Source organism: Dasypus novemcinctus, chromosome 1, assembly GCF_030445035.2.
Source record: "Dasypus novemcinctus isolate mDasNov1 chromosome 1, mDasNov1.1.hap2, whole genome shotgun sequence".
NCBI classification, from domain to species: Eukaryota; Metazoa; Chordata; class Mammalia; order Cingulata; family Dasypodidae; genus Dasypus; species Dasypus novemcinctus.
Window position 1 is genome coordinate 134548385 of NC_080673.1, and position 24296 is coordinate 134572680.

At 34.3% G+C, this 24296-nt stretch overlaps 1 protein-coding gene across 1 annotated transcript in view; it reads left to right on the forward strand.

Annotated features, from left to right (window-relative positions):
• Window positions 1-22566, forward strand: part of GC (GC vitamin D binding protein) — a 49399-nt gene extending 26833 nt beyond the window's left edge. The window contains exons 6-13 of the mRNA XM_058297264.2: window positions 269-363; window positions 2442-2571; window positions 3612-3814; window positions 5450-5579; window positions 6069-6166; window positions 7885-8017; window positions 17663-17705; window positions 22387-22566. Coding sequence (XP_058153247.1) covers window positions 269-363; window positions 2442-2571; window positions 3612-3814; window positions 5450-5579; window positions 6069-6166; window positions 7885-8017; window positions 17663-17686 — 813 coding nt within the window. The 3' untranslated portion in view covers window positions 17687-17705; window positions 22387-22566. The remainder of the gene's footprint in view (window positions 1-268; window positions 364-2441; window positions 2572-3611; window positions 3815-5449; window positions 5580-6068; window positions 6167-7884; window positions 8018-17662; window positions 17706-22386) is intronic.
• Window positions 22567-24296: the final 1730 nt, after the last annotated feature.

Genomic DNA, 24296 nt, shown 5'->3' on the forward strand with positions numbered 1-24296 from the left:
TTCCTTATAAATTATGGTAGACATTGAGATTCTGGAATCAGAAAAAGTTTCTAAAATGTCTCCCTTGCATTTTATCCATTGGAAAATTAACAGACCTTACTGGGAAAGAAATTTCATTAATTTCCTTTGGCTAGAATTTGGTTCTCAACTCATCAAAAGTAAATAAATAAATAAATACACCATGAAATTAATAGTCTCTGTTTTTCCCATTCCTATCCATTGCTGTCAATGGCTCTTGGCCATCTAATGATATTCTCTCATTTTCTAGAGACTCCAGATGAAGTATTTATCACTTCTCACCACTATTTCAAATAGAGTCTGCTCACAATATGCTGCTTATGGGAAGGAGAGGTCAAGGCTCAGGTAAAAAACTAAACACCATCGCTGTGTTTAGTTGTTTGGTTCTATAATTATTTTCCAAAATATTAGTATTCTATAAAAGTATGTTTGTAGTATAAGACATAGAATATCCTATGTCCACAATGTTCCCAATATTCTTTAAATACATTTCCTGGTTGTTCTTCCTTTTTCTTTTCTCTACATAGAATTTGAACAATAGGAAACAGGGAAATGTTGTAAAGACATGAGATTTGTTTTAAGTCAACCTTTTGCATACACACATTATAAGAGAAAACTCATAGACTACTAGAAACTATTTGCAACATTTTATATTAGCATGTCTTACAAACACTAAAGAAAGATATATATATATACATATATATCTTTGTACATTACCTGTTAATTGCTTTACTCCTTTTTCTCTTTGGAAAAGACTTCCTATATTCCTATATTCTTATTTTCCTATATTGTTATAGGAAACTTCCTGCTATCTGGTACATATCAGGAGATACAATATGTACCTGCATGAATTCATTCTACTTACCTAGTTTCAACTATTTGCAACCTTCACTTTGATTTTTTAATGGCTAGTCCTTTGTGTTAATTGCATATTTTAGTTTTGACAATTTCTATGTTTATACTTCTCTCTTAGCTCCCCAGACCTCTAGATTTGCCAGCTTTATCTTGTCAGTATTTAGAGTTTATTTAATTCATTCTACTCTGATCCACAGTATTTCTTTTCTCTAATAGTAATGAAAAACTTTCTTTTGCTGGGCAATGTATAACAAGCCTTACTAATGGGAAAAAATACTACTGTCATGAGTATTTAAAAAATAATCTTCCCATTAGGACTGTACAAATACTCAAAGGCATTTCTCTGGACTTCTCTTTTAGTTATCTTTTTACATTAAAATAGTGTGTTTGGCAAATAAGACATAGGAATTTATACAAAGATGTGTTTAATTAATCACTAATTGATACTTGCATTGATACCTAGAAATTTATCGCTAAAAAATAGTAATGTGTGAAGAAAGACTTAGCTATAATATATTCAAGCCACATTTTTTTAGATATGAAAACATTGGAGATTTCCTGAATATTTCTAGAATAGAGTAGAACTCAGATTAATTATGGTATGTCCATATGAGAATGCCATACAGTTTGTTAAAAAATATACTACACCATGCTGTGTAGCAATACTCCAAAATGTATTCATCAAACGCAATGAATGTTCCACACTAATGAAAGAGGCTGTCAATGTGGGAGGAGAAAGGGGTGTTGGGAGAGGGGTATATGGGAACCTCATATTTTTTAACATAACATTTTGTGTGATTTATATATCTTTTTAAAAAAAAGATAAAAAAGGAAAAAATATATTACAAAAGAATACGTTATAATATAGGACTTATTCTTGACAAAGTAAGTGAAAAAACAAATATGAGAATATTGGAGCAGAATATGATTCCATGCATATATTAACCTTATAAAATACCTAATGGCTACATACCAAAAATATCAATATGAATTAACTCTATAGTAATTATTCCTTCTTTTATTTTATCTCCATTTTCTAAGTGAAATTATAAAAACATTTTTAATGGAATGTTTGGGGCCACAGAAACACAATATTGGCCATGTGAATCGAGACATTAGTGCTTTTCTTTACTGTGATTTCAGATCTAACATTATAAGGGCCTGCTCTAATATTTAGATCTGGCCAGAAGAGAAACAGTATATGAGTGCTGAATATGTGAAAAGGTTCTTTAGGGATGGTTTAATTTTGAGTCAGTAGCTTTGACAGCTAAGATCCATCAAGTACAGCTGTGTTCCATGCAGCTGCTGAGGCCAGAGTGAAAACTATGTTATTATTCCTCCAGTCAGTGTGTTCATAATTTAAAAAAGAAAGAAAGAAAGAAAGAAAGAAAGAAAGAAAGAAAGAAAGAAAGAAAGAAAGAAAGAAAGAAAGAAAGAAAGAAAGAAAGAAAGAAAGAAAGAAAGAAAGAAAGAAAGAAAGAAAGAAAGAAAGAAAGAAAGAAAGAAAGAAAGAAAGAAAGAAAACTGAGGATATTGGTAAGCTAATACATTCATTTTTAACTGTTTAGCCATCTCATAAAATTAGCCCAAAAGGCGCCTACTGCTGATCTGGAAGATGTGTTGTTACTAGCTGAAGATATTACTGAAATTCTCTCCAAGTGCTGTGACTCTCCCTCTGAGGACTGCTTGCCAAAGGAGGTAGGAGAATCCCATTCCACCATCATCATCACGCACCATTTACTGAGAAGACACTCTTCTCAGTTGCTTTTTACATGCATTGTCTTCTCAATAAATCCTCATAAGTACCCTGTGTGGCCTCCATTTTACATATGAGGAAACAAAAGATTTGCAGGAAAAATTATTTGAGGTCACACAGCTAGTAAGTGGCATGGTCAACCCTTAAACACAAGATGCCAAGATCTTGCTCTACCTGTGCTATCCAGTATAGTATCCACTGGCAACATGTGATTACTTGAATTTAATTAGAACTAAATAAAATATAAAAACCAGTTTTCCGTCATAGTAGCCACATTTCAAGTGGTCAGTAGTATTGGACAATGCAGAAACAGGCCATGTCCATCATCTCATAGCATTCTATTGGACAGCACTGCTCATTACTATGCTATTAGAAGCTATTAGAAGCTACCGATGCTCTTATTATATATTTTATTACTTGATGGTCATCCCAATATTTTTTACCCATTTTCATTTACATAACCCTTTCTATTGGATACAAATTTGAATAGTTGCCCAAATCTGGAATCTACTTGAGGTCTTTAGGAATAGATACATTGTGTGACCTGGTCCTTATCCATTAAGAATACATGTGCATGTTAACAGGTGTTTCTATAACCTATTTATAATGGCTTAATATGATTATATTGCATATATCTATTGCATCTATCTACCTAAATATAACATATTTTTTATTTAACCTGTACTCTATTATTGGATTTAGGTTGTTTAAATTACTTTAAGCAATGCTTCAATTAATAGCCTTATAGTTAAATCTTTCTTCATTTATAATGATTTTCTGAGGATAAATTGCTAGAACTGAAATTGTACATTTTTAAGGCTTTTGGTATACATTTACAAATTGCCTTCCAAAATTTACTTTCTGAGAGCACTCATATTGACTTTTAAAAGCACCATGCCAGGGCTTATGGACATGTAAGCCTTATTTTTAATTAGACCAACAAGGAAACTAACAATGCACAAACTCACCATTCCTTTTTTAGCTGCCTGAATACACAGTAAAAATCTGTGACAAATTATCCACAAAGAATTCTAAATTTGAGGAGTGTTGTCAAGAAAAAACACCTATGGACATTTTTGTGTGCGTTTATGTCATGCCAGCTGCCCAGCCACTCGAGCTGCCACCTGTTGAGTTGCCCACAGTTAAAGACATGTGTGAAGAAGGAAACACTAAAGCTAAAGATCAGTAAGTAGAGTTGATCTTAAATGTGTTTCCCTCTGAGTTTCATCGGAGCACATGGGAATTATGCTGAGGGCAAAGGAATGCTGTCATTCATTTCAAATGTAAGCAAAGTATTTTTATGTTTTTCATGGACTTTAAGTATTTAATTTATTTCAAATGATTTTCCATTTTAAAAACTAAATTAATAAGCTTTCAAAATAAAGTACAAATGGGTTTAATAAAATTTTAGATAGGGAGAAAGAAGTATTGGGTTCCCAATTCTACCTCTTCTGATGGTTGTGTATAACTGAAAGAAGTGACTTCTCATTTCTTAACTTTGGTCTCTTCTTAAGTAATTTGAGAATGATAATACTTGTCTTACTTAACACACAGATTGTTAATGAGAAATGCATATAGAAAGTACCTGAAACTAAGTGTGAAAACACCTTGCTGTACCATAAAATGTTGTACATATATCAAATATTATCATGTCACCAATAACACTTTTCATATTCGTTACCCATTTTATTTTCTTTTTTTTAAGATTTATTTTTTATTTCTCTCCCCCCTCCCCCTTCCTCCCCCCTCCCCCTTCCTCCCCCCCCCCCCAGTTGTCTGCTTTCTGTGTTCGCTATGTGTTCTTCTGTGACCGCTTCTATCCTTATCAGTGGCACCAGGAATCTGTGTTTCTTTTTGTTGCATTGTCTTGCTGTGTCAGGTCTCCATGTATGTGGTGCCATTCCTGGACAGGCTGCACTTTCTTTTGCGCTGGGCAGCTCTCCTTATGGGGCTCACTCCTTGCGCATGGGGCTCCCCTACACAGGGGACACCCCTGCGTGGCAGGGCACTCCTTGTGTGCATCAGCACTGCGCATGGGCAGCTCCACACGGGTCAAGGAGGCCTGGGGTTTGAACTGCGGACCTCCCATGTGGTAGACGGACACCCTATCCATTGGGCCAAGTCTGCTTCCCTACCCTTTTTATTATATTATTTCTAGTTCAAGGTCACAAATCAAAAGCCTAAGTTAAGTCAAACTTTTGGATAACTAAGCATTTTATGCAATATTCACTACCACGATGTGAGAAAGAAATTACATGAGAAGAAATGGTAAACTTTTATCTAGTTTCATCAAACAAAAAAAACTAAACTATACCACGGGTGTAAGTAAGGTAAATAGGTTGAAGAAGCAGGTCGCAATATTAGTTTATCTATATCAGCAGCAGAATTTGGACTGGACTGAAATTCTAATTTACATTTTTCTAAAATACTCACAGAGAGCAATACAATGGGGTAATATATAATAGAAGAATTTACACAAATCCATTTTCACAAAAAAATCACTTAAAGGATCCAGTTTATATGCCTTTGGGTACATAGGTTTATATATAAAATGTATGGATGTATACATAAAGTACACAGATTTAAACTGTTGATTCAGTATTAACTAATCACAATAGCTTCATTTAAAGCAATTTTAAATAACTTGCCTTTTAATGAAAATATTGTATAATCCAAATCCTGTCAATTTGGAGTCATTTTACATAAATCTTTTCTTTTTCCATTAAGACACAGAAACCACGTGCTCCTCCTTTCAAAGAATGAAATCCTATTTATATATCTGCAACTTAAAGAGTCTCATTACTTTTTCTCTTATGGCAGATATGCATTTCAACTAAGCAGGAGTTCTCATATCCCAGAAGTATTCCTTAGTAAAATACTTGATCCAACTCTTAAAAGCCTTGATGAATGCTGTGATGCGAAAGACTCTACGGCCTGTTTTAAAGCTAAGGTACAACTTGATAGAGTTTCTTCACAAATCTTGGCATAGATCAGGGATTGGCAAGCTGCAGCTCATGGACCAAATGTGACCTGCTGCCACTTGCATGGCTTCTGAGCTAAGAATGTTTTTACATTTTTAAATGGTTGAAAAAAATCAAAAGAAGAATATTTCATGACATGAAAATTACATGAAATTCAGATTTCAGTGTTTATAAAATAATTTTCATTGGAACATGATCATGCTCATCATTTATGCATTGTTTTGGCTGCTTTTGATTTATAATAACAAAGTTTAATAGCTGAAACAGAAACTATATGGCCTATAAAGGCCTAAAATATTTACTATCTGGCCCTATACAGAAAATCTTAGCGGAAATGCCAGTGTTTACAGATAATAAACATTCATGCTGATATGTTAACATGGAATTTTGACTTAATTGGATCATGGTGATAAGTGTCAAGACAATGATTTTGTTATGTAATTATTGTTTTCTTACAGGCCCCTCTACTGCAGAAGGAATTATCTTCCTTCATTGATAAGGGACAAGAACTGTGTGCAGATTACTCAGAAAACACATTTACAGAGTACAAGAAAAAGTAAGGAATTTGTCCTGGTTCTATCCTACAAATTTATTAATAATATTTACCTGATATTGTGATTTGAAAGCATAGTTGAAGGTATAAGATATGCTAAGTGAACAATGAAAAGAGGAGGTACAATAAAAAGACAGTGGAAAATAGTCAGAATTTGATACCTGTGTAGACAAAACTGAGTTCTTTTTGAGGGAAAAAATGTCATGTGTATCAAGTAAGAGGCCAATTAGGTCACAGCTATAAAAACATGAATTTCAAAATCTGTCTGTAGAAATTTGGTTCTAGGTGGCAAAGTTAGTATATAACTTATCAACATTCTTGCCCAAATACTATCTGAGCTGTTGCTATATATAACAGAACTATAAACTTCATGGCTGATTGCCTGACAAGAAGGCCCAAACTTTTAATCAGTTGTAGTCTCAGCTATCACCAGCATGCAGCTATCACCAGCATGCATTTCCTGTAATTGCAAATATAAATGCAAATTAATCATCAATAATGTCATACATAGGCATTTTTTTTAAGTAATAAGAGAAGAAAACATTCATTATAAAGAGGTATTAACACCAAAATAATAGGCCATAATAAGAGAATTTGAACTGGTTGTCTGGAAAAAAGTATCTATTAAAAAAAATGTCATTCCAAATTTTCTTTATTTGGTAAATTCTTAGGTCCATTTCAATATATTATACAACATGCACCTCAAGTAAGACAAATAGAATTCTGTAAAAAGATTTTTCTAAAGAACTCTTTCAATGATACCCTTGAGGTCTATTTCAGCAAAGCTTTAAAAGAAAAATGAAAAACAATAAAAGTTATAAGGTGAAAATGGTTATTTCCCAGTTATCAGAAAATTATTTAATTGTAGAATCTAATAGACTATGATTGAGACAATATAGAACAATGTTAAACTGGTAATTCAAGATTAAATTATCTGCTAACAGTTTTGAACTTCAAGATTGCATGTGAGCAATTAAGTGATAATCCATAGGATAGATTCCAAAAGAGCATGTAGTAGAATTAAGACTTAGGGTTATGAAATTTGAGTCAAGACTATTAAGTCTAGTTATTTGAACTCCCTCTTTATTCCATTTCCTACATTCCTTCTGATCTCACTTGTCGCCCCTCCCAGCTCAGACTTACTCATTTCAATAACGCTTTTATGAGCAAACTAGTCCCCTTCACCATCTTGTCCCCTCCCAGTATCCACTTTGCCAACCCTCAATCTATATCAACTGGGGTCTCTTCTATCTCCACTGCCCACTGCTAGGCTTTCAAGCATTTCTTGAGGCAAAAAACGGGGAGCTTGTCTATTATGAGGGTGAAGAGGGACCGAGAACATGGGTTGTTCAAGCTGGAAGAGATTCAAGAGATATCAATTCCAATCACAATCTTGAAATCTAGAATTGGGGAGAAGATGAAAGTTCAGATAAATAGAAGTCATCCATAATGAAATTATTGAGCAAATAAAGAGGAAAAGTTTGGAACTCAAATGCAGGAGTAATTTATATGTTTACTTTCAAAGTCTTCAAAGAGATGTAGACCTCTCTTTGCAATTTCAAATTGAGTCACCAAAAATAATTTCACAGATATAAAATTTTCTTGAGAGGGGCAAGGATTTCTATTTTCTTTATTGTACAAGATCTGACATAGCTATCATTTTGCACTAGGAATGTTTATAAAACACAACAAATAAAAACTTATACGAAAATGTCTTTCAGACTGGCAGAACGATTAAGAGCAAAATTGCCTGAAGTCACATCCACTGACCTTGGGGAGCTGGTTAACAAGTTCTCAGACTTTGCTTCCAAATGCTGTTTCATAAATTCACCTCCTATTTACTGCAGCTCAGAGGTAGGAAAATTTAACCGTCTGCTAATTACCACACAGGAGTCTAAGAATGTATACACTCAGGTTTATTCATTGCTTTCTTGTTATTGACGTAGTATTATGTCACAGGCTTTTTCTGATATATTATAATTCTGTTCTCCTCACAATGAAAGTAGAAAACTGACAGTTTCCATGTTATGCTAACTCAAAAAATTGACGTTCTTGCAAAACTTATGAAATTTTACTTTTATTCATGAGAAATAAAAGGGCTTTTGAATAAAAGTAGCAAAGTATAGTGCCGTGCTCTTCAAACTGTAGCTTGGTACCCATTAGCAACCTTTAAAAACGAAAGAAGAGAAAAATAAAAATACAGGAGAAATATCAGAGGGTCTCTCCTATAGTAAGGGTAAATGTGGTTTCATATATACATATGTGTGTTTGTGTGGATATATACTTGATAAAATTTCTTTTAGAAAAATGGGATCATACTATACGTCTGGAAAATAACACACATATTTAGGAATCCATTTTCCTGCCTTCTGCTCTTCTAAATATACATGGCACAGCTTCTGAAAGAGAAGTAAAGGGGCAAGTATAAAGTTTTCCTTTCTGGAACTCTACCCCTACCTTCAGCATGATCTTGAAATGACCAGGAAATAGAACAACCAGTGTAATTTTCTTTTGATTTCATTATAGCATTCTCAGAGTTAATTTGTTCTTTATGCCATAGAGGTCCAATATCTGAGAAAAACTTTCAGTTGCAAAATCAGATTTGAAATATTTTTCTCTCCCCACCATAATTCAGGCAAAATATCCCTGTTCACTCATATAACAACACTTTACTATGCTTCCTTTATAACTTCCCAAAAGAGGGCGAGTGGCGATCAACTATGATTCCCCAAAGTATTCAGAAAGCCACTGTAATTTGCCAGAGTTAATAATTAAAATCTTGAAAACATAAAGAAAAATGCAAATCGCCATATGGAACATGGGCAAAGAGGTAATTAGCAAGTTGAGTGGTTCTCCCTCCTCAACCCCTCTCTCTGTCACACACACTCTCTATCTCTTGTGCCTTCTGGAAAAATTAGTGATTCCTCTGTAGATTGATATATATTTCAGTGTAAGAAGATCCTGTGGTCCTCAATGTCATAGCTAGCATTTATTAAGCATTGTAATATGTTAAGTAGAATATTAGAACTTCACGTGTATGTGTTTTAGAATAATCTGAAACAATTCTAAAAGTTAGGTACTATATTAATTCCCCTTTTCTTAAAGGATTGAATGAGATTTACAGAGGATAATGACATTAGGAAAATCATAAATTTATTCCAGATGAGTCATTTACTCTCACTCCATGTCATTTTCATAGACTTCGGCTGTGATTTTGTTTATAATATAACAAAAAAAGAAAAAAAAACAACAAAACAAAGTATTGGTACCAAAACACTATTAATTATTGACTTAAAAATCCAAAATTCTTGCTGTAAAAATGACAAAAAATGATACTAGGTCAGTAACATCACTCTGAATTATACTCATTTCTCTTCCTCAGAATATTCTTCTGTTATAATCACCTTTTGCTTCAATGTTTCATTTTTTATGGGTTCTGTCCATTCAGTGTTAGAGTTACTCAAGTGTTCCTATCTTAAAATACAATAATAAAATACATTCAGGGAATTCTATAAAGATGGTGTGGGAGTAGGCAGGCAGGACTCAACTTTCCCACAAAAACAATGGAGAAAGGACAAAATATTGTCTGAGGGACCTGCTTTGGGGATAAGCAGATGAGGACAGTGCCGTGCAATCCCCAGGAGGGCAAGGGACAGACAAAGGAAGAACCTGAAATAGCAGCCATGAGTTAATAAACCCCCATGGCAGCCAGGCATGGCACCCATTCCCCACCCTCAAGGGGCACAGCCTGCATAAGCCCATGGTTCACTGCAACTGACTGAGAATGGAATAAACATCTTCCTCTTGGGAAGAGGGATGGTACAGCAGAGGGTGGAGAGTATTTTTACAAAGTGAATTTCGCCAGCAGAGCCCACATTGAATCTTGGCTTTGCCCATACTAGAAGAATGAGATAGCAGAGTTTGAAACAATAGACCTACTCCAAGATACCTACTACACAGAATGGCAAATGTCAGTCGTAAAGAGGATTCTGAAAGCAGCAAGAGAAAAGCAAAGCATCACATAGAAGGGAGCCTCAATAAGATTAAGTGCCAACCTCAGATCAGGAACCATGGAAGTGAAAAGACAGTGGTATGATGTTTTTAAAAATTGCCAGTCAAGAATTCTATATCTGGGAAAACTGCTCTTCAAAAATAAGGGATGGTTTAAAATCTCCACAGACAAACAAAAACTGAGAGAGTATGTTACCAAAACACCAGAATTATAAGAGATATACTAAAAGAAGTGCTGCATCCTGAAAGGAAAAAAAGGGATGATAGACTGAAGAGGAGTGTAGAAATGAAGATTATTAGGAAGGATAAATTAAAGGGTAAAAAACAGACAATACTCAGATATGACAACAGAAAGCCCAAGGATATAATGGATGAAGAAAGTAATGCCTTTACAATAATAATATTGAATGTTAATGTCTTGAACTCCCTAATCAAAAGACATAGACTGATAAAATGGATAAAAAATATGAGCCATCTATATGCTGTCTATAAGAGACTCACCTCAGATGTAAGGCCACAAGCAGACTGATAGTGAAAGGTTGGAAAAAGATATTTTTAAAAATTGCAACCAAAAAAATATTGATTAGCAATACTAATATAAGAAAAATTAGATTTTAAATGCAAAATTGTTATAAGGGATGAAGAGTGTCATTATATACAAAGATATGGGGCAATTCACCAAGAAGAATTGACTATAGAATATTTATGCAGCTAACCTGTGTGCCCCAAGATACATGAGGCATACACTGGCAAACTGAAGGGAGAAATAGACTTCTCTACAACAATTGCTGGAGACTTCAATACACTACTCTCAATATTGGATAGAACATCTGAAGAGGGTATAAATAAAGAAATAGAGAGCTTGAATAATGTAATAAATGAACTAGACTTAACAGACACTTATGGAAATTACACCACAAAACAGCAGGATATACATTCTTGTAAAGTGCTCATGGATCCTTCTCCAAGATAGACAATATGTTGAGTCATAAGGTAGGTCTCAATAAACTTAAAAAGACTGAAATTATACAAAACACTTTCTCTGATCATAACAAAATGAAACAAGAAATCAATAATGGATGGAAAAAGAGAAAATTCTCAAATATATGGAGATTGAGCAACAAACTCTTAAATAATCTGTGGATCAAAGAAGAAATTGCAAGAGAACTCAGTAAATATCTTGAAATGAGTGAAAACTAAAACAGCATATCAAAACATATGGGTCACCACAAAGGTAGTGCAAACTGGGAAATTGATAGCCCTCAATCCTAACTTTAAAAAAAGAAAAGAAAAGAAAGAGCTAAAATCTAACACCTAATTGCACACCTGGAGGAACTAGAAAAAGAACAGCAAACAAATCCCAAACCAAGCCAAAGGAAATAAATAATAAAATCAGAGCAGAAATGAGGTAGCAGAGTTTGAAACAATAGAAATAAATGAAATTGAGAACAAAGAACAATAGAAAGAATCAACAAAACCAAAAGTTGGTTCTTTGAGAAGATCAACAAAATCAACAAACCCTAGACTGGCAAAACAAAAAAATAGAAGATGTATGTAAATAAAATCAGAAATGAGCGTGGGGCTATTACCACTGACCCTGCAAAAGTAAAAGAGATCTTAAGAGGATACTATGAACACTGTATGCTAAAAGCTAGACAGCCTAATTGAAATTGACAAATTCCTAGTAGCACAAGAACAATTTACATTTACCCTAGAAGAAATAGAAGACCTCAACAAAGCAATCACAAGTGAAAAGATCAAGTCATCAAGAACCTCCCAAAGATGAAAAGCCCAGGATCAGATGGTTTCACAGATAAATTCTACCAATCATTTAAAGATGATATGATACCAATTTTCTTAAGCTCTTACAAAAAATTGAAATGAAAGAATTCTACCCAATTCATTCTATGAAGCCAACATCACCCTAATATCAAAACCAGATAAAGATTCTATGAAAAAAGAAAATTACAGACCAATAACTCTAATGAATGTAGATGCAAAAATCCCAAACAAAATACCTGCAAATGAATTCAAAATCACATGAAAAGAATTATACACAGTGATCAAGTGGGTTTTACCCGAGGTATGCAAGGGTGGTTCAGCACAAGAAAATCAATTAGTGTAATAAACCACATTCATAAAATGAAGAAGAAAAATCACATGATCCTCTCAATTGATTCAGAAAAGACTTTTAACAAAATATAGCATTTTTCTTGATAAAAACTCTCCAAAATTTGGAATAGAAGGAAGTATTTTCAACATGATAAAGTGCATATGTGAAAAACCTACAGTTAGCATTGTACTGAATGGTGAAAGACTGATGAAAGCTTTCCTACTGAGATCAGGAAGAAGACAAGGATGCCTCTGTCACTACTGTTATTAAATATTGGGCTTGAAGTTCTCCCTAGAGCAATTAGGCTAGATAAAGAAGTAAAGGGCACCCAAATAGGAAAGGAAGAAGTAAAACTTTTCACTATTCACTGATAATTTACTCCTATATCTAGAAAATCCTGGAAACCACTCCAAAGCTACTAGAAACAATAGACAAGTTCAGCAAAGTGGCATGGCACAACATTAATATCCAAAATCAGTAGCATTTCTATAAACAATTGATGAGGAATCTAAGGAAGAAATCAGAAAAAAATCCCATTTATAATAGTAACTAAAAGAATCAAATAATTAGGAATAAACTTAACCGAGGACATAAAGGATCTGTATTCAGAAAACTACAAAACATTGCTTTAAAAAACCCAAAGAGTTAAATAAATTCCGTGTTCATGGACTGGATGACTATATACTGTAAAAATTTCAATTCTTCACAAAATGATATACAGATTCAGCACAATTAGGATAAAAATCCCAACAACCTTTTTTTTTGCAGAAATGGAAAAACCAATTATCAAATTCATTTGGAAGGGTAAAGGGAACTGAACAGCCAAAAATGTCTTAGCAAAGAAGAACAAAGCTGGAGGGCTCTCACTTTCTGACTTTAAAGCTTATTACTTAGAGACAATGGTAAACACAACATAGTATTTACATAAAGACAGACACATTGACCAAGGAACTGAAACAGTAACTCAGAAATAAACCCTTATATCTATGGTCAAGTCATTTTTGACAAAGCTGTCAAGGCCACCCAGCTGGGCCAGAACTACCTACTCAATAAGTGGTGCTGGAATAACTGGTTAACTGTATCAAAAAAAAAAAGGAAAGAAAAAGGATTCCTATCTCACCTCTTATACAAAAATTAACCAATGTGGATCAAGGACCTAAACATAAAAGCTACAAACATGAAACTCCAGGAAGAAAATGTAGGAAAACATCAATATCTTCTGGTAGGCAGCAGTTTCTTAAACCTTACACCCAAAGCATAAGCAACAAGAGAAAAAATAGATAAATAGGACCTCCTCAAAATTAAGCACTTTCATTCTTCAAAAGACTTTGTCAAAAATTAAAAAGGTACCCTACTCACTGGGAGAAAATATTTGGAAACCACATATCCAATAAGGGTTTGATATCCATATTATATAAAGAGATCATACAACTCAACCATAAAAAGACAAGCAACCAAATTAAAAACTGGACAAAAGACTTGAATAGACTTTCTCTATAGAGGAAATACAAATGGCCAAAAAACACATGCAAAATTGATCAAAATCACTAGCTATTAGGGAAATGCAGATCAAAACTATAATGAGATACCATTTCATACCTTATAGAATGGCCATTATTGTTTTAAAAAAGAGAAAACTACAAGTGCTGCAAAAGATGTGAAGAAACAGAGCACACCTTCTTTGATGGTGGGAATGTAGAATGTTGCAACTTCTGTGGAAGACAGTTTGGCAGTACCTCAACAAGTTGAATATAGAGTTGCCGTATAATCCAGCATTCCTGTTACTAGTAATATATTCAGAAGAATGGAAAGTAAGGACATGAACTGATACAGCAGCATTATTCACAATTTCTAAAGTATCCATCAGCTGATGAATGGATAAATAAAATGTGGTATATCTGTACAATGAAATACTATTCAGCTATAAGAAGAAATGAATCTGGATGCATATGACAACATGGATGAACCTAGAGGATATTATGTTGAGTGAAATCAAGACAGACACAAGAGGAAAAATTTTGTATGGTCTCACTAGTATGAACTAAATATGATGAGTAAACTCACAGAGGTAAATTATAGAGAATAGGTTATTAGGAAATAGAAGGTGGATTAAAATGGGGGATGATGCTTAATGTATGTAACATTATTAATAAAGGTAATTGTAAAAGTGTGGAAATGAAGAGTTGATAGTAACACATTGTAAGGTGTATAACTAATACTGCTGATTTATAAATGTGAGTGTTGCTGAAAGGGGTAGTCTGTGGACATAAATGTCACTTTAAAAGAAACTAGAGAATAATCTAGGGAATGTATAATATTGAATTCAGTGGTGGATGAAGATTATAATTAGTAGTATTATATAAGAATGTTCATCTTTTACAAAGTGTTAAGAATACAGTGCTGCAGGGGAAAATTACAGCTGATGTAATTTATGGATGATAGCTGTGGCAGTTTGAGATTATTTATGAATCCCAAAAAAGAGAGATTATATTTGTCTGTTCCTCTGGATGTGATCACCTTTGATTATATTAGATTCACCTGAGATATCTTTGATGAAATTGCCTGTTAAGATTAGGGTTTTGAACCATGTCAGTAGGGCATGACTCAGGATTGAGGCCCCACCCCCTTGGTGGGCTGATATAAATTGTCACTCACTCAAGAAGACATACAGAAGAAGAGAGAACTTTGTCAGTTTTGATCCTGGAGTCTGGAGAGAGAAGCTATTTGCCTGATAGTTTGCAATTGAAAAGAACAGAGCTGCTGAGTAGCTGATAAGGCCTGGAAAGAATTGAGACCCATGCCAGACTGACACAGGAAGCCCTAAGAGATGAGCCCTATGCCAGCCTACAGCTGAAGTTGGAAGAAGTTGTACCCACAGAGCCTTAAGAGGAAGAAGGAAGGAAAGACCAGGCAGAGATCGCCTGCCATCTTGCTTCAACATGTGGCAGTTGACTTTGGTGAGAAAGTACCTTTTATGATATCTTGAGTTGGACCCTTTAGGGTCTTGTAACTGTAAGCTTTTACCCAAATAAATGCCCTTTATAAAAGCCAATTCCAGATTTCTGGTACTTTGCATCAGCACCCCTTTGGCTGACTAATACAGAATTTGGACCAGAAGAGTGGTATACAGTCTGATGCAATTACCAGATATGCTGAAATGATTATATAAATAGGTAAGGGGTATTTTTTGGAGGAATTATAATGTGCTTGATGGAAAAGACCTAGACTTCTATGATGAGACTGTTAGTAGTAATATGGAGCCTAAAGTTATTTCTGATAAGGCCTTAGAAGAAATGATGAAATTATTATTAGAAACTGGGAAAGACAATCCATGTTTTAAAGTTGAAGAGAACTCCACAAGATTGACTCCTGATGTTATATGGAAGGCAGAATTTAAAAATTATGAGCTTGGACATTTAGCTAAGGAGATTTCTAAACTAAAGTTGGAAAAAGCAGCTTGGCTTCTCCTTGCAGCTTATAGCAAAAAACAAAAGAGATAAGCTGAGAATTGAGAATTGAATTGTTGGGAACAAATAAACCAGAAATTGTTTCTGGAAATTCAAAACCTCTGGAAATAAAGCCCCCAGACAATAGTGCTCTATTTGAGGAATTAATTACTTGGAACTTACAAGTAACAATTGAAAATGCAATTATCCAGGAAAGACTTGTGGAAAGTGCTACTGTCTGATGGCTTGGACCGCTGCTTCCTGCATGCTAAACCAACAAGCTTTTTGAGAGATCTGTGTGAACAAAACCACTATCAACCTTAACTAAAAGGACATGGAAGGTAGAGATGGAAGGGAAAATAGCTTTAAGAGGAAAACAATGGAAGCTGATGTCTTCTTGGGCCACAAGAGGGACCCCACCCTTATGTATGGAGAGGGAAAATTTGCCCTGGCATTGGAAAAGGGTGGATGTTTCAACCCACTTTTCAGGAAGATTTTTGCCACCCCAGGCTACAGAGAGGGTGGAGCACATTCCCCAAGGGTTGAGGAAAGTGAAATCACCACCCCAGTGCTCTGAGAGGGGTGAGTCTGTTCCTCATAGATTACGGAAGACAAGGTCGCCAACTCACTGTTCTGAAAGGGTTGGGCCTGTATGCCAGAGATTAGGGAGAATGTTGTCACCATCTCCCTGTACTAAGGGGGTTGAAACTATACCCCAGAGAGTGGGAAAATAGTGGCCATCACTCCAATGTTCTTGGACAGTGAGGTCTGGAGCTCAGTTGCCACCCAGATGCTTGATGGGGGTGGAACCAAAAAATTGGCATTCTGCACTTTCCATGACATTATCTTTTCCTGAGCATTCTCATCCATGCCAGTACCTTTATTCTCCAAATATCTACCTCCATCTGGGGTCTCTCCCTTCATCATCGAGCCAATTTTTTTTTCTGTCTATTAGGCTTTTAGTTTTCTCCCAAGAAATTAAAGCTGAACAGGCCTAGAATCCTTCTCCTAAAACCTCCTCATGTGTTTCCTAAATTTATGAATAGCACTACCATTCACCCAGTTGTCCAAGATGAAAACTTGCTGATCCCTAATTTCTCCTTTACTTTTCCCATATACATCAAATCAAACTCCAAATCCTATCATTTCTAATTCCTGAATATATTTCAGTCACATACTGACCTCTTTCTATATTGTCAGCACTTAATTTTAGGGAATCTTCACGTGGAATACAGCCTCCCATTTCCAGTCTCCTCCAACTTACACCATCCCATCTCTGTACTAAGGTCAACACACCCTTTGTAAGACCAAAATTGTTAGTCCATTCCTCCACTAGCTCTCTGTTGCTTCCAAATTGAAGTCTAAATTTAACATCAAGAGATTTGGGGCCCTGATTACCTCTCCAGGCCTATCTCTTATCACTACTTCTTGTACTTCCTGCTTTGGTTATCCTGAGCAACCTGATGTTTTCCCAGAACATTAAAGTTGCTCCGACCTCAAGGCCTTTGTACATGATGATTTAGTCTGAATCGCCCTGTCCTCATTCTACACCTGGCTAAATCTTTCATCAGGATTCTGTATTCAATTTAGACATCACCTCTTCTGAGACTTCTTCCCAGACACTGAAGCTCCCCGCTGGCCCCAAAACATTCAATGCACATTCCAGTCATAGCACTTGATAAATTCTATCTTCATTGCTTTCTTGTCTGTTTTTCCTAGCAGAATATAAACTCTTCAAAGGAGAGACCAATATATAATCAAAGTGTGAAGGAATGGCTAATCACTTAAAAATGCAATATAAAATTGCTTTTTGGCAAACACTTTTTCTCTAAGCAATATTTCAGATATTTGTATACTTTCTGCATGATCAAGAACACTGAAAATAAAATGCTTCATAAGTTGGATAATTTAATCTTGTTTCATTTTCAGATTGATGCTCAAATGAACTCATGAAGTTTCCATATTGTCTTAGGTAAGTATATTCTTTAAAGGCAGCACCAAAATGCCCAGCATTGTAAAATGTATTTTAAAAATTATAGAATAGGAAGGAATCTGTATATATTCAAATGAACTATTTTAAATATTCATGAACTATTCACACTCATTTTGCAGGTGAGACTATTATCATCTAGTGAAGTTAAAGATCTTACATAAAGCTAACTTCTGACAAATTTAGGACTAGAATCCAGGTTTAATGTTTTCCAGCCTTGTGCTATATCTATCATAACCTCACTTCTAAGATAATGACATGCATAAAGATCATTTTAGGGATTTCTGATGTACCCCTAAAACCATGTGTTTAGCGGCATGGCCCTACAAGTCTTAAAAATAGCTCAGCAAAATTCTTAAGAGGAAAGAGGCATTCTTATTCTAATTAAAACACTGTTGAAATACTATCACTTGCGTTTTTCAGATATCATATTTAATGATACCTGATGAAATATTAAAAGCATGAAATAGTTTATTCAGATATAACTTCACACTTCAAGCTGAAGGCAAACCCAAGTCTGTATATTTTAACAACAACAAAAAAACACTTTCTCTCCACATTCACAAATATTCATTTAAATGATACTCTTCAAAGAAAACAATAGTCAGAAAAAATAATGAAAACAATTGTTTTAGTTTATCTCAGATCTTAATTGAACTGAGTCCTTTCAATGATGTAAAATTTTTATTTTGCTGACTTACTGACAACTGCACCCTAAATAATATGGAAACAAAAGCCCTCCAATCCATTAACTTATGAAATTAAATCATTCTACCATATTCAGCTTTTCAACTATTTGAATTATGTGAGGCAGTAAAAAAGAAATTAATACTCTATGAGACAGCAAAAATGGGTGTCAAGAAAGCTCTTCTTTGGAATCACTCAATCTGGATTAGAATTCCCACTCCTCCATTAGCTCTTTGTGACATTGAGCAAGTTATTTACTCTCCTTAAAGTTGGATTTCTTTTTCTGCAAAATTAAAAATCAAGATTATCTACCTCACAGGATTGTTACAATGGTTAAGTGAATGATGTATATAAAATGCCTAGGAAATAGTTATAATTAAATAGCAATAGTTATATTACTGAAATTATTACTATGCTACTGAGAATATGAACCTTACACTTTTGCATACAGATATCAAGTTTTAAAAGGAATGCAAGTGTTCTGGATAATTTCTGGGGAGAAAAAATCAAATTGCAAGTTACTTGCAGTGTAAATATTTGAGTTAAACTAATATCTAGTCTAATGCAACAAGTGCTCTTCCTCCCCATTTAAATGAACCCAGTCTCCCTTCATCTTAATTCACCTGTAATAATCTCTAGAGAAAAATATTCCAATATACAATAATCTCATCCCTTTCCCCTTCAAGATATCTTAAGCTTGGAATCTGTTTTATTTGGAAAGCTGTATAACCTCACCTTTGGATTTGTTTTTCACTGGACCATGTTATCCATCAGTAACTTATGTATAGACTTTCAGGCTCTTGGGTGCGTAAATTGAAACAGGATTGAATATCCTAAGAAAAGTAGAAGGCAATACTAATTTGATGGATTTCAAAAGATAATTTTTAACCTAACAGCTTTCAGAAATACTGAAGTACCAAAAAATACTAAAGAAAAAGGAAGGTTGAACTCAATTTTCCAAGAAGTTTTGAGAGACTTTAAGCACGTGCCATGTTTTTCACTTTTATTTTTTTAGTTTCACAAGAGTTAGTTTTTAAATTAATTCATAAGGTGAATACAGCTAAAATTATTCTCAAAAATTCCTTACTTTAACTATGAATTATAAAGTTTGTATATAGAATCCTATATAGACAATATTTATGTGTAAATGAATACTCATCAATATATAGTATATAATTAAAAACTATGCATATATAATTTCATGTTGCATATATAATCTTCAACATATACTAAATATTTTATTTACATAAAGAAGAATAAGCAGAAAAAAATTTAAAGCAACAAAATAAAAATTAATGCCTGAACACATTCATTCTGGACATTCTTGCTAATCCACAATGATGCCAAAATGGATGGTACAATAAAAATGACAATGGTGATGTGATGGTGAATAATAATAACAATGAAAGACAATATCATTTTGTTCTTATTATTTGCCAGCCACTGCATTAAATACTTTATAATTTCATTAAATCATCACAACTCTAATGTACATGTATTATTATTATTAACCCCATTTTATGGAGGAGGCACAAAGAGACTAAGTTGTTCAAGATCACTTAGCTAGCATCAGGGCATATCTAGAATATGAACCCAGGCAATCTGGCTCAGGTGCTCATAGTCTCATACAATATGCCATAATGCCAATGATGAGTAGAAGAGTGCTTTTATGATGAAAATGAAACAATTTTGAAGGCTATTATATGTGCTCTGATATTCATTGTCTTATGCTCCTGACAATACCACTGGGAATATATCATAGACCAGTCTTAAAAAACAGAGAGTTGACTGTGCATGTCAGGTGTAGAAGTTGACTACTTAATTAAATAAGTGCTGATTATTTTTCCTTGAAAAAAATGAGGTTGAAAAAGCAACAATTGGTATATAGTTTTTGGAGCTACTTTAACAATTATTTTAAAGATGTTAAAGAGTCCGCACTGCTATACATCATTGTGAGGCTTTGTTCCACTAAAAATCCTATACATAAATCAAGTTATTCAAGTGTTTTTGCTGCTTGGAATACTTCACATTATGAAGATTAAATATATTGATTCTTATTGTTTATAGTTGTTATCTTCATTTCCTAAACAATTTCTTTTTAATTCTCCTGTTAGTCAATGGTAGTCAGTGTTTTTCTATGGTCCTTAATAAATCCTTCAATTTCTGCACCACCCAATGTTTGGCCACCCAAACACATTCTAATTATCTGGCAAGAAGCCCTGAATTCATACATAAATTCCTTCCACAGATGTCAACAGCATGTGTTGACTCTTTGGAGCTTGATTTAATCTACTGCTTCTTTATTATAATCACAGTCTGCATGATGAAGAGCTACCAGCACTCCATTATATTAGGAATAGCTATGTGGCCTTGAAAGAGTAAACTAAACCTTGTTTAAAAGTTGTAGGATGAAGGTAATTGGAGTAGAAGGTAAGATAGCTACAGTTCCAACTTCATCATATGTAAACCAAATGTCATAAATTCCTCTGGAATCATCTAATACTAACATTTTGAAATAGTCATTTCTCTTCAACTATATTACTTGATATTCAGAAAAATGTTTATGGATCCAATCCAGAAATAATAATGTCACACCTAAACCTTTTTAATAAGCTTCCAAAACACAGTTACCAAATTGTGACTTTTGTATTCTAGGGAAAATTTTGTAGCCCTATAGAACAATCCTGGATTCATTGAATTCTCAATCTTCAGTAGCTGCCCAAAAACAAGAGTCCCAATAGTGATCTGATCTGATCTGATCCCAAGGGCCTTTGCGTAATGATTGCAAACTAAGTGAAACTGAGCACTTTCCTCCCCTAAAATAACCCGGTTTTTAATTGTCCCAGAATATATCCATTTTCTTCTGTGGTTTTTCTCTCATTATAATAGGTAGCCTAGCCAACTGATGCAGCACATTTTTCACATGAAGAAGTGCCTAAAATCGTTAAGCCAACTTTAGCTGCTTGCTATTTTTTTCCAATAAAAATCTCCTACTCTTCAATTAGAGATTTGATCAGCTTGGAGAAGCTGAAGTCATTTGTCTCAAAATATTCCCATCCTTTGGGCACAACTTATAATTCAAATTGATGCCTTCTTCATCTTAACTAACGTCATCTTATAAATTTGAATTGTCACCTTGACCAGTTATTGGTCCCCTTGATCAATTTCTTTCTTCACACCTTCAAGCCCCAGGATGGATTGTGCACTGTTGGATTTAGAATACTGTCACTTAATAAGTCCCACAAACTTGTTTTTTCCCTTCAGTTTTGGAAGCAAGTAGTGTTCCTTGTGTTGTCAACAAGAAGTTGGCTATGCCGTAAAACTGGGTGGATCAAAAAATACTTTAAATACCAGATTCACACTCAGCACAGCCAGGTTCTCACACTATAAGAAAAGCATAAGAACTGAGACTGAGTGAGGGAAGAGCAGATTCATTTATCTCATATCATTGTCATACCAAGGCATAAGTTCATTGAATAGAATGAAAAATGGAATTTCTTATACTCTGTAAATAGAACTGTGGTACAACTTTAGTCTAGTATCTTAGAAAAGTAGGAAAAAATAAGAGAAGAAACATTTGCCTCAATACAAAGTAGAAAGTGATTTGACAAAAACTCACACTCATGAGTATTTTACTAAATAAAGACTGCTGCACTACCATCTCACAATATCATGATGTGGGTTATGGCTTCCTTATGCCATTGGTTGCCTTTTTAGGACTGGCAGCAATTATTCATTCTCATAGAAAAGAAAGTCCTCAAATCATTAGTTTAAAGACCTGTACAATCATACAGGTCTTAGGAATTTCTTATTTTTTTAATTAAGTAGGCTATAGTGGATATATGCATTATGGTGGACAGGTTTATCTTTGGCATCAACATATAAATAACATGACCCTATATGAAATCCTTTTCTATGATTGGTGCCCACCAGCTCTGTTTTTCTAACACATCACTCATTTCCTTTGTTCTCACAGACCCAAAGCTGGAGCCACCAGGAAGAATGATCTACCATGGCCTAAACTAAGCAAAACCATAAGCTTCTGGGGAGACAACAAGGATCCTCCCTGACTCTTTTCCAGCTACATGAATTCATACAATGAGAATAATGATAGATTTGCCAGGAAAATAAATTGAAATACAATGCAAACCACAAATGCAACTGAGAATGATGTCAATATGTTGATCTTCAGCACCGGTCCAGTTTTGTTCAGAAAGAAGGCAACCCAATCTCATGATCTCAGCTTTTTTCTAGGTCATTGCAGTCTTTCTAAAAGATTCACAACATTAAGCATCCACTTTACAGTTCCCAACAGACTAAACTCCACACCCTGATTGCTTTTTGGACCTAGTAGGCACCATTAGGGAGAAGGTAGTCAGTGTTTTACTGTAAACAGCCTGTAATATCTCCCTTCTCAGAAACACCTTCTGAGAATACCTTCTTGTTCCCATAAACAAGTTGCATGGTATTAGTTATCTAATTATCTGCCTTGCAAAAGAAAATTTCATAACCTGAATGAGACTCTTCAGAGAAATTTACCAACGCAAAGTTCTAAAACACCAGGATTGTTCAGTTTAACTCAATTTACCATATATAAACCATATATAATATTGCTTCTATGTGCCTTCTTGGCCCAGGGAAAATGAAGTTGTTGTAACTCAACATTCTCTGCTTTGAAAGAAAGATCATATTTTCAGAATAAATCTCTCTCTGAAACTAAATACACAAGGAAAGCTTTTTATATGCAATAGCCAACTGCATCAGAGAATTTGAATCCTCATGGTAGATGTAGCATTATATGGCAGAGATGAAGCATATTTTGTGGCAGGTAAAATTGGAGTCAAATTAACCAGAATTACTCCCTCTCACTTTTTCAAGACTCAAAGTTCCAGCAGGGTAGATTTTATTGACTTGGCCAAGGTCACATGCCCATGTCTTAAGCAGGCAGGGTCTGTGATAAAAGGCACCACCCTCTTTCCCAAAAAAAATTTCAAAATAGGAAACTAACCTCAAATAGGAAAGTTCTTCAGATGCCATGAAGTCAAAAAGCAACAAATCATCCATTACAATTTAAGCATTTTAGATATTTTTAAGTTTTAATTTTTAAAAATTATCTTACTAAAGCTTCAAACCAACTCTGAGAAATGGATATTATTGATAAAATATGGAGAGACCAAGACTCCAAATCTGTGAATGAGTGGCCAAGGTCACAGAGTAAACAGAGAACAGGAAAGGGACTTAGATTTCCATTCCAGTTTCCATGGAAAGTTAAAGGGCATCATTTAAAGAATGTGTTCCCTAATCAAATTACTTTTGGAAATACAGTATAGTATACTTCTTTCTTGCAGAATCACAATTTACTGTATGTAATTAGTGTTCCCCAAATTTTTAAACCACAAACTCCTTTCCCTTTGAATATCACCCAGAATTATGACTTTGCAAAATTAATTTTCAAAATTTCTGCTCTGTTCTTAGTTGAAATATTAAGTTTTAAAATTTTTGTTAACATCACAAACTGTTCCATTTGGTCAAATATTTTTATTCCTGACCTCCTGGTATAACTGAGCATTTTTTGTCATTACATATTCAATAAATACTAGATGATTGGTTAAAGTAGTATCTTCATGATTCTGCTGGATATGTTTTCCAGCAGACTCTGGGCATCTCTAGCCATGTTTTCTTATATTACTGACCCGAATATCTTCTGTCATCTTAGCACAAGAGTTTTATTTTTAGACTGTATTTGCATAATTTTGTTCACATTTGCTCCATTGTGTAAAGGAGCAGAGAACTTTTGAGAAGACTGCCAAAATTTATGCTTACTTCCTAAGGGCTGCCTGGTATTGAAGAGATGCTTTTAAATTTACATCTACTGTGAACCATAGC